Source organism: Ictidomys tridecemlineatus, chromosome 13 (genome assembly GCF_052094955.1).
Source record: "Ictidomys tridecemlineatus isolate mIctTri1 chromosome 13, mIctTri1.hap1, whole genome shotgun sequence".
Classification (NCBI taxonomy): Eukaryota; Metazoa; Chordata; class Mammalia; order Rodentia; family Sciuridae; genus Ictidomys; species Ictidomys tridecemlineatus.
In genome coordinates this window covers 34,389,228-34,403,169 of record NC_135489.1, presented here as the reverse complement: position 1 = coordinate 34,403,169, position 13,942 = coordinate 34,389,228, and the positions used below count along the sequence as shown (strand labels likewise).

General features: G+C 37.6%; 1 protein-coding gene across 9 annotated transcripts in view; it reads left to right on the top strand.

Annotated features, from left to right (window-relative positions):
* The window catches only part of Kiaa1328 (KIAA1328 ortholog), a 254,580-nt gene extending 244,835 nt beyond the window's left edge, over window positions 1-9,745 (top strand). For all 9 annotated transcript variants that reach the window (XM_021726530.3, XM_021726528.3, XM_005325562.5 and 6 more), the window contains one exon: window positions 7,127-9,745. In XM_021726530.3, coding sequence (XP_021582205.2) covers window positions 7,127-7,337 — 211 coding nt within the window. In that variant the 3' untranslated portion in view covers window positions 7,338-9,745. The remainder of the gene's footprint in view (window positions 1-7,126) is intronic.
* The last annotated feature ends 4,197 nt before the right edge of the window (window positions 9,746-13,942 follow it).

The following is a 13,942-nucleotide window of genomic DNA, read 5'->3' as shown; positions in this document are numbered from 1 at the left end:
CCATCTATTATAAAGGTCCCCATCAACCTCTCACTTAATGGTTTTGGCAGCCATTGATGATTGTTGACTAGATCAGGGGTTTGCAAAATGATGATTTTTTTTTCTATTGTTGTTCCCCCTGAATTTATTAGCTGTAATTTCTTTCTAAGGAAGACCTTTAAGGACAGATATTTTTAAATATTAAAAGATATTAAAGCATATTTGAACGCTGATGGTAATGATTCAGTTAAAAGAGAAAATGTGAATTTGAAGAGGGGATGATGGAATGATGAAGATTCCCCAAGAAGGTGCAGGGTGAAAAATAAGAACCTTGTTTCATTCTTCTACATAGGGATGTCCAGTTATCCTAGTACCATTTGTTAAAAAGGTTATCTTTTCTCCAACATGTTTTTGGCATTTTTCTTAAGTATCAGGAAAGCATGTTCTTAAAGCATGTTTTCAAATTAAGATCTTTATCAGAGTACTCCCTCTTTCAAAGAAAATGAAATAACAGGGATTATATTTATCCTTCCACAATTTGAAATATATGAAACTGTTTTTGCACATTGTACATTAAATGCACATGTCAGTTGTCCCTGAAAGAGGAGAAACAAATGAAATTAGCAATACAGTGACACTCTTGGACAGCATCTCAGGAACTTCTGTGGAGCCAAAGCAGTTCATTGACTTAAGGAGGCAGAGTTGGAAATCTGAAGAGGCCAAAACCGCTGGTGTTTGCAGGACAGAGTACTAAATAGGAGAGAACTACAAAAAGAGAGTACTCTTGATATTTATACATAAAGCTAAAATTGGGAGGAGCATAGATAGTTAATTTAAAACAAGAAAAATTATTCAAGGTGTTTCTCCTTCACTCTTGATGGGTTGAGCACTGTTAGAGATTCAGTTCAGTGATACTGAGTCAGTACCAAGTCAGTGACCATGACTGGAGATTTCTCCTCTAGGAATAGTTTTATGTGGAACAATGACAGGCATGAATATTTTCAAAGAAGTTGACAGAACACTAATTCAGTACAACCTGAAGAGGAATCTGCTGAAATGAATTATAATTGGTGACAGAAAAATTATGGATACAAAAGAAAAAGGTTTAGACAGATTTACAAAGCTTGTGAAAATGTAAGGGATTTAAAGTTTATGGTTATTCATTATGTTATTCATCAGCTTCTTTGAGGAAAAACATTTTAATTTACATTAAATTAAATCAGTAGTGTCAATGGTGAAATTTATTTGTTTTCATGGAATTAACCATCACTGGTTCCTTGAATTTTTGTGAGAAATAAAGGACAAATGTCATGACTTGTGACAGTCACAAGTGACATAGCAGTGGTAAAGTTCTTTTGTGATTTTTTTTTTAAGTTCAGAATTAAGAATGAAATTTTTCTGAGAAAAAAAAGTTTCTTACAACTTAAAAATAAGCTTACTCTTGAAAATAAGCTTTTGCTTTAGACTTTAGTTTTTCTTAATGAATTCAACCTAAAATTGCAAGGCACATCGATGCTTATGTATAAACTTATACTGTGATAGTCATTTTCAATGACAGCTAACCTTACCTGAATCACAGGTAGTTTCATACTGTTTTATGTTCTTCTGTTGTCAGAAGTTTAAACAAGAAGTGAGACCCCTATTCTCCACAAACTGGCAGCAGACATATTTTCTGAGCTTAAACTACAGATTTGGGGCCTGAATATAAGGACAAAGAAAATTTCTCTATTGCAAATTCTATTTCACTGTGCAATTAAAACTTCTACCTAACTATCAATGGAAAGTGATTAATTTTCCATGTTATGACAAACTAAAAGGAACATCAGCAGAAAAATCCAGTATAATTCTACAAATGTTCACCTAAAATCTTATACTTATGGGCTAATAACTATATTTGACATGAGCTATCTGTATGAAAAGACATTTTTCATAGATAAAATATATAAACTTCTTATTATAGTTCAGCATTAACAGGTGAACATTTTCAATTTGGATGGCAGTGATCATTAATTTTGAACCCCAGATAAGAGAAATATTCTGCCCACTCTCCCCTAAATTTCCACTTTTCTCAGACCTAAATTTTTAAACTATGTATTTGATTATTATTCTTTAACATTTTGTCAACAAAAATGTTTTTGTCGACATTTTTGTTGACAAAATATTATGAAATATATTCTTTCCTTTATTAATTAAGCATATCTTTGTTGGGGCTATAGCTCAGTGGCAGAGCTCTTGCCTAGCGCATATGTGAAGCACTGTGTTTGATCCTTAGCACCACATAAAAATAAAGGCTATCATCTACAACTACAAAAAAAATTTTTTAATTATATCCTCTCATCAATTTGCCTCTTGTCCAGCAAAGCCTAAAATATGTACTACTTGGTCTTTTATGATTTTTTTAAATTCTGGTTCCCATTCTTAATTCTCACAGACTTTAAGAACTAAGGTATAGAATTTATCACTACCTAGGGCCTATACTGTCTACTGGGTGAGACACATACAGGACTGATCCAAATAGCCTGAAAGTGCTTTTAAAATTTAACTGTTGGGATAACAATGCCTCAAAGAAGACAGGTTGAAATTTATCAATTCTGGTTGAACACAACAAAATCAACATTCTTTTTAGAATTTAAATAAAATCCAGAGTCTCATAGCATGACATTAAAAATGTCCAGGATACAGTCCAGATTTACTCAGCATATGTAGAATATTGAACATCTCAACTTACAAGGAAAAAGATAATCTATGAATGCCAAACCAAAGAATTCAGTAATACTGAAATTATAAGACAACTTTAAAGCAACTTGTAACTATGCTTCATGAAGTAAGGGCAAACATTCTTTAGATTGTATCAAAAGACATAAAGTTTTAGCATAGTAATAGAAGATATAAAGAAGAATCAAATGCTTATTTTAGAACCAAAAACATAAAATAACTGAAATAAAAATTCACCGGATGGGCTCAATAGCAAAATAAGAATGACAGAGAAAAAAGTCAGTGAATATGTGGGTAAATCAATAGAAATTATCCACTCTGAACAACACAAAAGAAAATTAGAAAAAAAAAAAGAAACAAAACCCCAGGGACCTGTGAAAGAATATCAGAAAGAGAAGAAAGAGCATTAAGTAGCAGGAAAAAAGCACTAGAAGAAAATTTCTCACATCTGGTGAAAGAAGAGTTAAGAAGCTCAGCAAGTTCAAACAAGATTAACTCAAAAGAAATCCATTCCAAACATCATAATTAAATGTCTGAAAATTAAAAAGTAGAAAAATACTGCAAGTTGCCAGAGAAAATTGACAGCACATAGAAGAACAATGATTTGAATGACTATGTGTTTCTCATCAGAAACCTGGGGAATAGAATGATGTACAATAGTTTTAAAGAGTTGAAAGAACTATCAAGCCAGTGAAAGTATCTTTGAGGAATAAAGGTGAATTAATTACATTCTCAGATGGAAAAAAAAAAAAACTAAGAGAATCCATCATCCAGCAGACTTGCTGTAAAGAAATACTGAACTGTCCCTGTTCGCAGATGAAATGATTATCTATTTAGAAAGCCCATGGACTCTACACAAGCCTCTTAAAACTAAGCAAGTGTAGAAGGGTTGCAGGATAAAAGGCCAGTGTACAAAATGTGATCATGTTCCTGTATACCAACAGTGAAAACTGGAAAGTGAAATTAATACCAATAGTAGCATTTACAATATTTCCAAATAGTTGAAACAGTCCACCTATAGGTAGTTTCATTCATAATAGCAATGAAAAGATTTAGAAAATTCCTAATAATAAGCCTAAAGGAAAATATAGAACCTCACTGAAAATATATTTCCTAGATAAAATGATTAAAATGACACATATTTATTTCTTCTCTTTTTTGAGATAACAACAAAATGAGAGTAAAATAAGTTCTTGAGTAGCTAATCAAAACTAAAATATTCCTAAGAAGTACAGACAGATTAAGTTCTTTAAAAAAAAATTGTAGATGGACAGCATTTATTTTTTTATGTGTTACCAAGGATTGATCCCATTACCTCACTCATGCTATGCAAGTGCTCTGCCGCTGAGCCCCAGCCCCAGCCCTGGATTAAGTTCTTCACTGTAAAAGGAGAAAAGCATGAGTACTGAAAGACTTGCAAATTTGATAGTGTTGAAACAGTGTCTCTTTGATGGCCTCTACTTTCCCTGAACTGGGAAGCAAGGCCATCTGTTTAGGATAAATAGTGAAAAGTGGAAATACAGAATAAAAAAAAATGTTTAACACTCACTTAAAGTTAGTATATGGAATACATTTTGAGCATTGACTGAAGGAATAAGAGATATGCTTTATTACATTTCAAAAGACTTTTGAGTTTAATTAAGTACTCTTTAATATGGAATTGGTTAAAAACACTAAAGTGTATCCAGAAGATGAAATAATCTGAAATCATTAAAAATAATGTAAAATATTGCTATGGAAAAATAGTCCCAACATATTAAGTGGAAAAGTAATTTATAGAAACTGTGTAGAAGAAATTATGGATGAAAAATACTTTTCATAATGTTTGAAATGTATTATGAATTTCTCAAAGGCTATTTGTCCAAAGATTTTAAAAGTTGCCTAGGGAAGAAAATACTAAAACTTAAACCATGAGACTGCTCATTTCTTCAACAAATATGTAACACCTGCCTTGCAACAGATACCTTTACTTCTCACTAGAGATAGCAGCAGTAAACAAAATAATTACCCTACCCTTATGAATCCCACTATACTAGTAAGGGAGATAGGCAATTAATATTAAATAAATATTTGTATAAAGATATATGCACATAACATTCTAAATAATACTGGGTGATATAAAGAAAGTAAAATACCATAAATCAGTAACGTGACTATCAAGTGATAGTTATTTTGGATAAAGTGACTAATGAAGGCCTTCTTTGAGAAGGTGACATTTAAATAAAAACATTAATGGACAGACAGAATAATCACAATTTAAAAGAACTGCCTAAGCAGAAAGTACAACACAAGCCAAGGCTCAGAGGTAACAATCAAGGGCAATAGCAGGTTTTTAATCTGACTAAGTGGATTGATGGAGACTAGAATTTGCAGAAAAAAAAAATAAGAGTTCTGTTTTGGGTAGCTTGAGATGTCTATTATACATCTAAGTAGAGATATGAGTAGCGGTTGAGTATGAGTCTGGAACTCAGGGGCAAGGTCAATGTTATGCCTAAACATTTGGAAATTATTGACCTATAGATATTAAGAAAGGCCACAAGAGTAGACAGGATCACTAAGATATGAGAGCTAAGGATTGAGTCCCAGGACATTCCATCAATTAAAAGGCAAGAAAGGTGTTGGTGATCTAGAATAGCAGTCAGAGAAGGTCTACTAAAATCACAAAAGATCAAAAAAGGAGTGGGAGAGGGGAACTCTGGAATCATGCTTAGCTTCCCATGGAGTACAGCCTATGGAATAGACCATGAAATCAGTTACTTATGTCCAGGCTATTCTTGTACATCATCTCAGACTAGCCCTTTCTTAAGATGGGAGCATGAGGACAAGTCAAATCAGCAAAGGCTACTACATCTTGGGTTTTATCGCATATATCTTTCTAGCTCAGAGGCAAAGAAAACTAGAAAGAGCTCTAGGAGAATAGAATTAATGTCACCACAGCCTGGTCAGAATAGGATTGGTAAAGCAGATGAGATAAGCCTTCCGTTTATCACTGTTCACAATGAAGCTGTTGAAGTCAGCCTCTGTGCCCAGGAAACTCACAAGGCTGGCTCTGTGAGGAACAGAGGCAACATAGTTAATGTTCATGGCTAAGATAGGCCAGGTGTTTCAAAGAGGGTTATTTTATGGATCTGAATAAGTGATAAATCCCTTTTAATTCTTCAAACATCAAACACTTTCAGCAGGGTAAGACCAAACTGATCAACATTATAGCTGCCTATCACATATCACCTCAATAAACTAAAGCACACTGCTCACAGAACATAATCTGATAAAGACACTGTTCTTTTCTGATGTTTAGTGCAAAATTCCATAGAAATTCATTTTCATTTTCCTTTATGTCATATGTAATTCTTGTGTTAAATTGGGTGATTTTCAAACTTTCCTTTTTAAAATAAGGTTTGTTGCTTTTTAATCTTCCAAATTATTTGGTCTCTTCTGATAGTAAAAGTATGGTCAATACACTTAGTAAATGAAATAAACTAAAGGTAGAACTGAAATCTAAGCCCTGCCTACCACAGACTTTCTGATTCTTCTCCCACAGTGTAATCCATGATTAAATGTTGCTTCTAGAGAAATGGAATTTTTGTGGTAACCGCAGGACCATACAGATAAGCATTTGTACTTTAGATGAATTTTGCAGGAAATATAGCCTGATTACAACTAATTGTACTATTTTAACTAAAATATAGTTGGACACAAACATTTTCTTCTTTTACTTTGGTTATATTTTTTATTTATCATGGTGAAAAGATTGCGAACACACTAATCTGGGAAGTCAAGAGGTCTTTTCCTAAAAACCCCTTGGCTCTGCCAATGACTTGCACCGTGACTCCATTTCATGTCTACCTCTCTGGACCTTAGTTTTCTCATCTGTAAAATAAGAAAATTATTACAAATTATGTGGAAGACCCATTTCTCATGGGGTAGGCATTGCTAGTGTTTGCCAATACCCAATTCCCTTCCCCTTTTGGTAGAGACATGACTGGTTCTGACCAATCAGATATGACAGGAAGCATTATATCAATTCCAGGTGATGGAAAACATACATATAATTCCTCAGTCTCTCTGCCCTGCCAAGACGGTAGAGAAGCCCATATGTTCCAGGGGATAGATCCACTGTCTGCCTGGACTTTCTTTGCAATAAGTTGTATCATTACTGTTATTGTGATTACTTTTCCCATTCCATAGTCTGTCCTCATAAGTTAGAAAGGAATGTTAGGGGTCAGCAGAAGAGCTTACAAGGCAGCAGGGACCTTGTTTTTGAAGTCCTTCTGGTGTTTTCCATCCCTGAAGTTCCTCCAAGGAAGCCTCTTACACATGATATGACCTGTGTAAGATGGGCTTGCCCTAGACAGCCCACCTCTCCTGGGCTTCTTGTATTCTAATGTTCTAATAGTCTGATCCTTTGCTGACTGAGTTGTGTGTCTTACAGGTATGAGACATCTCTGTTGGATTTGGTTCAGTCTCTGAGTCCAAATTCTGCTCTCAAACCTCAGCCCCACACCTCCAAAGAACCCGTGGCCTGGAATCGCAGTGCTTTTCGACTCAGTTCTCAAAAGTCAACCTGGAAGAAGATGGGGGCACGCAGGACCCCTGAAGACCTGGAAGAGAATCAAATTCTGGAAGATATATTTTTCATTTGACTCCAAAGCACATGCTACAAAATTTGTGGGTTTCTTCACCTACCAATCTAGGATGTTAAGTTATTTCATTGCAAAGTGTTGTATCTCTCCTTTTACAGGAACCTGTCTCACTGGCATCTTGTTGTATATTGAATATAGAAATCTTTCTAACAACCCACAGTGTTTTGGATCACACCAATCAGTAGAAACACACTAAAGGGAGGTAGGCCAGGGGATGGTATCTTTTCTAAGCCAAACAGAGATTAAAAATGTAGGGTACTTTCTACATGAGAGACACCATTGCATAGCCAACGTCATTTCAAGAGTATTCCCTCCTCAAGCTTCTGCTAGAAAAGTTGATTCTCTTTTGTACATAAGGAAAATCTTTCTACTCTAAGGTCCCTCAAATATAAAAGCAGCCCTTTGTAACAAGCAATTTCAGAAAGATTTTTTTTTTTTACCTTCTTCATCTTTTTTCTCACCACCACCTCTATCTAAGTATGGTCAATGAATTCTAAAGTTGGAGCTGGTACCCCTACCATCACAAGTAACACTGGGGACCAAGTGTCAGTCAGTCTTAGTAGTCATCAGCCTGGTGGCTGCCAGTCCCATTACCAAAAGGCTTAGTGGGCTAGAACTTGTATTAAGCCACCCAGCCAATCCTTGGAATTGGAATTTAATCCAAGAAGCATTAAATCATATATTTACCTGGGGAAATCAAGTGGACAGACAAGTCTGAAACACTTTTCCTATTAATGTTCAGGTACCCCTTCAGTTTCTCAGGATGAATATAAGCAAGTTCTAGAAATTTCCTGTTGACCTAAGTGTGAAGTTTGTTCATCCATTACTTGTGCTCTTGTGAACTTGCCATGGTTATATCTAAGGAAGATGGCACTAAAGGGAGAATGGCATCCAGCTGCTGCAGGCTGATTAGCTTCCTCTAGCCCTCTCTTGCCCTCCAAGAAGATGAAAGACCCCCAGTTGGACCAGGCCCTGCATGTGCTCAGTCTACGAAATCCATGCGGAGCAGCCTCCTTGGCTAATTATAGCTACTCCCTTGAAAAGTTGAAAATCAGTGCAGATTCCAATTTCCTTTTAAAGTTCACCCCTATAAAAGTAACCAAATCAGTCTTGTCCCATTTCAAAAAGCCTTTGGAATACTGAGCTTTCTTTGGTGTGACAGAAATGGGTAGATGGCAAACTGAGAAGCCCTCAGACATTTTCTCAAAGTTAAGTTTCCAGAACTATCATTTCCTTGCCCCATGTGTCAAGACCAGCTCAAGTGTACCATTTTTCATTAGATCAGCCTAAATAAGTCACCTGTTTTGAACCCTGGTGTCCTTACTATTCTCTGCAGTGAGAGAATCCAGAGGATCAAGGAAAGAATTACTATTTCTGTAAGAGGCTTGCTTACCTTTAGAAGAATCATAATCACAAAAGGCTTTTTTGAGTCACATGCCAGTGAATGGAGTTTAATTGCTTTTTAACCTCCCCTAAATGGGAAACTTGAAGAGAAAAAGATGGATTTTCAGCAGAGCATCAATCAAGACAGTTGTCTTATGCCAAGTCCCCCGCCAGTTGCTTTTCTCTATCCTGTAGACGTTTTATTGGTGTTGGTGTAAGGATTATAGGATGTGGATTTGTATAGAATCTAATATCTCCATGACTAATTCATAATATATGTTAACATTTTAATCTGATTTAAATCTACTTTGAAGTATATATGCAGAAACTTGAGGCTTATCTAATTGCAGACTATCCTACTAAGAGAGGATCTAGAACAACAGAACCTTCCCTCCTCCAGTTTGTCTCCCAATAGTGGCTGGTTGGATATTGCTTTCAGCCTCTCACTGTTTCCCCAAAGCAAGACTGGATATTTATTGAGGGTGCTACATGTAGTGCTTCCACATTGTCCACCCCGGTACCCACCACCCCATGAGAGAAAAACCAATCAGTGTCTGTAAAATGGAAAAGGACAGAGCAAGTCCATTAAAACTCCCTAAGGCCCAAAGTGCTTGAGTTAGAAAGTCAAAGTTAATCAAGGAAAAAGGTTTTGCTGATGTCAGCCTTCAGGAGGCACATTTGTGTTGATCCAAACCCAATCCCCATAGTGGAACTTATTCAGAGCACCCCGAATGTCATGAGGAGAGAAGAACCCTCTCCCCGTGTGGAGCCCTTCTTTTTACTTGGCTCTCTGCTTCTAGCACCAAGTTCATCCTGGAGATTTGCTAGCCAGAGACTGTGGGAAGGAGGGGAGCCCTAAGGGAGCAGAGCTGGGTGCAGTCTGCTAAGGAAGGTAGAGGCTCTGTCAGACTCCTCTCAGCTCACACTTTATCCTCAATTCAGTGTGTGTTATTTTAATGTGGGCAAATGTTTATAAATATATGGAATTATAAGCTAATAAATTATCTCTGTGGCTGTTTTCCCCATGTGGTTTTAATACTCAATTATCTCCTTCAACATCCCTCATCAGATCAGTGGTCTACAGCTTGAAAGCAAGAACTGAGTCCCAGGTTAACAAAATATTTTCCTCAGTACTTGTTAAAGAAACAGGAGCTTGTGGTCAAGCAGAAGAAAGGAAATTGTGTGCCATGTCATCACATTGACACCAAGCCTCCTATGGGTTCCATGGTTGCTGGATTCAATCTATACACATCTTTAAGTCTCTTTTATGTGCCTATACCCATAGCTGCTCAGCAAGGAAGAATGTCACAGCACTTAGAGACAGGAGACATAGTCCTTCCTAAGTTAGCTTTATATGCTGGAAGAATGGGTGTGAGGGTTTGTGTGCTCGGAATGCCTGGTTCTGAGTTCAGACTCATGGATGCAGCTGAACAGCCAATGACCCTGTCATGCCTCCATCCCTCAGAAGCAGAGATGGGAAGAGCAGAATCATAACTCAGCCAGCTCTGAAGCTGAAAATGAAATACATGAAGTTTTCCCCTATTCTCATAAGGTTACCCTTGAGTCTATTGACAAAACTGGAATGAGTGATCTTAATGCTCAGATGAATGACTTGGCATCCAGAGGACCAACTTCATAGATGAAAGACCAGTTACATGCTTTCGTGGAGTTGCTGTTCAAGCAACAGTTCCTCAGCCCCTAGTGTTCCATTGCTCCATTTGGAAGTACAACCTTTTAACCTCTCAGGCTTCACCTCATAGCTCATTTTCCTTCCCTGTCACCTCCACTACACACATAGACATACGCAGAAGTGGTAGCACCTTGCCTTAATCCATTTGTGCCAAAGCTGTATAATTTGTAAAGAGCAGAAATTTATTTCTCAGTTCTAGAGGCTGGGAAGTCTAGGATCAAGACACTGAGCAGTTCCCTTGTCTGGTGAAGTTGCACCCTGCAGAAGGGCAGAAGGCTGTGTCTTCTGAAGAAAGGGGAATGGAGGGGATGGAGAAACTCGAAAGTCTACAGGGTTTCTCTTTGGGATGATGAAAATTGTCCTAACCTTGTGATGATGGTGGCATAACTTAATGCTCTAAAGAGGCTAAAGTATATATTTTAAATCAGTATATGTATAAAATGTATTATGTCTCATAAAACCAAAAGAAGAAAAGGAGGGAAGAAGAAGGGGAAAAGTGAAAAAACTATTCATGGCCTTGATGGCTGGCTGGCTAGGAGTGCTGGAAAGTCAGGGGTAAAATCAAGTTGGGAAGGCCAGAGAGGTTGTCTCTGGTTGGCATGCCTGATTGAAGAGCAAGATAGTGATACCACTTGAAGACTATTTTTTGAGGACCTTAATCCCACTGAGGATTGCCTAAATGACCTCTCTAGGCCTCCACCTCTCAATGCCATCACTTTAGCAACTCCTGAACTTTGGAGAAGATACAAACTAGGTAGAAAATGCTGCTAGCCTTTTCTGCCTGTCTCTACCATCAATCTATCACGTTCTAGTCACAGAATTCTATGGCTGGATTGGATCTTAGAGCCCATGTAATCCATTACTCCCATTTTACAGATGAAGATAGTTCAGAAAAAAATCGATTTATCTGAGATGCCTCATCCTATCGGTGTCAGGTCTGGCTGCCAGGTTGATGTCCTCACTGCAGCACGTCACCTACCTGATCTGGTATTCCAAGATGAGCATTTTCAGTGCATTTCACCACCATCTCTCAGGAGGGAGCTCTCAAAGACCACTTGAGCCATGGTAACATATTCGTTCCTCAGGAGATCTGAAGGTTGGTGGTCCTCAAGGATTATACGCCTCTGCCTGTACCTTCTTTCTGTCTTCAGAAGTGGAGGACATGGGAAGTCTATCTAAAGTGTATTCCCAGGGAAAAGAGATACATCTCCAAATGTGATTGTCTTCTCTAAACAATGAGGCTGTTATGGCCCTAGTGAAGACCTCTTCTGAAAAAAACTAAGACCAAAATGAGGGTGAGGCCCTCCCCCTTGGGTGGAGGAAATGTTAGCCAGTAGGTGGGTACTTGAGTCCAGTAGGAATGATCACTAGCATATATTGCCAGTGTGACAACCAACCACACTCTGTGACCTGCCAGATCTCAAGGCTGGTCCTCAGGTCCTCATCAGTGCTGTGGTCAGTTAAATGCCCCTCCCACTGGGCTCAGCATCGTGTTAGATGCTGTTGACCCCTCTGGGGAAGTGGCTAACAGTATGAGCAATGAAACCAACTGGTACAAATCTCACTAGCACTAATTATTAACTGAACAATCTGAAGCAAAATAGCCACCATATTGAATGTAAGTTTCTACATCTGAAAAATGGGAATGATGATGCATACCTCTCACAGTTTGGCTGAGGCAAAACACCAAACTTTCCAAGCCATGTCCTTATCTATGACAAAGGGATAATGCCACCCAGGGTTGCTAGGTGAATTAAATGAAATAAAGTGTCTACAGACTTTACCTCACACTTGGTAGGCACTCATAGATAAAATACAATGAGATAATGTAATGGGGAGGGCCTACAAATGCTGGATAGAAGACAAAGCTTCAAACTTGGGAATTTTTTTAATTGGTGTTCTTAGTTATACATGACAGTAGAATCCATTTTGATAAAATTATGCAAGCGTAGGATATATCTTATTAAGACTCCATTAAATTTTTAATAACAATAAAATAAGAGCCATCAGTGAATTTTCCAGTGGCTGGTAGCAGGCTATAAGTACTATGGTTTCAGGATAGCAGATTCTGGGCTACATTTACTTAAGTTTTATGGGCAGAGGAAAAGAAGAAAGAGGGGTTTGATATAGACTTTGAAAGAGTGTCTCTAAAACAGAGTGGAAGGTGACTTTATGGGAAAGTGCAGAAGTTGAGTACTCATTGGCAGACAAGATGGATTTGAACAAATGGTGAAGAGGTCATAGCTAACAGGTGAGATGAGATGATAGTAGACAAGGTATGGAAATAAGCTGAGAGGTTGAGCCCAAATTGTGCAGAATGCTAAGTATCAGGCAGTGAAGTATTTTATCCTTCAAGCAATGAAAATCCATAAAAGATTTTGCAATTATTTGTAAAGGAATATCTATTTAGGGGACTGAACATACAGCACGGTGCTTAGCATGTATGAGGCCCTCGGTTCAATCACTAATAATGCAAACAACAACAACAATCTAGTTAGCTGTAGTGTCACTCTCAATTAGGATGAAATAAGGAAAACAACACGGAGTGCCTACCAAGTACAAAGTAAAGACTTTAGATACTTTATTTCATTTACTTCATCCAGCATCCCTAAGAAGTGAGTGGTATTATCCTGGTATCATAGACAAGGAGACAGCTTGGAGAGATTGAGGAGATTGAGTGTCATGCTTCAGCCAGAAACTCTCAGAGCTGTGATTTTACCAGGGGACTGCAGCTGCCTCTTCTGCACTCATGCCTGTTCTAACACGCAAGTCTCTTCATGCTGGTCTAAGCAGGTGAAACTTTAGGCAAAGACTCCAATTATGAGCTATTGCCACAGGCCGAGTTGCAAGTTTGTCACTCCTACTTTACCCCATCAGTCACCTCTTAGTTTTGTGCTGATTGTCCTAAATAGAAGGGTATATATTTGATATACTACCACCATCAAACTTTCTAATAGTCCTCCCAAGTCTAGATCTTGTATTAAACCACCCATAGGAGAATTATGGGATATAGACCAAATACACCTAGAATATGACACACATGCTGGGGACTGAGTTGGAGAGAAAGACCTCAACTGTAGCATTGTTATCAACTTGGCCAGATTGAGAATGTATACTGAAGGAAGTCAAGATTGCCACTGATAAGATAAATAACAGGGCCTGGAGAGGGGGTCCTAGGAGACCAGCAAGTGATAGAGGAAGAGGTCAGAAATTACTCCAGTGGAGTGGATAAGCATGTTCAGCCCCAATAATGGCAATGATAATGGTAAAAGAAAAGATTTTAGATTTTTTATTTTGATAGCCTTCGTACACAGCCAATGGAAATGTAAAATGTGAATCTGCTTTGGAAAATAGTCTGACAGTTGCTAAAAATGTGAAGCAGTTAAATTATGACCTAGCAATTCCATATCTAGATATATACCCAAGAGAAATGAAAGGGAAACTACTCAAATGTCCATCACCAATAAGTGGATAAACAAAAATGTGTTTCAGCCATATGCTAGAATATTATTTGGCAATCAGAAGGAATGAC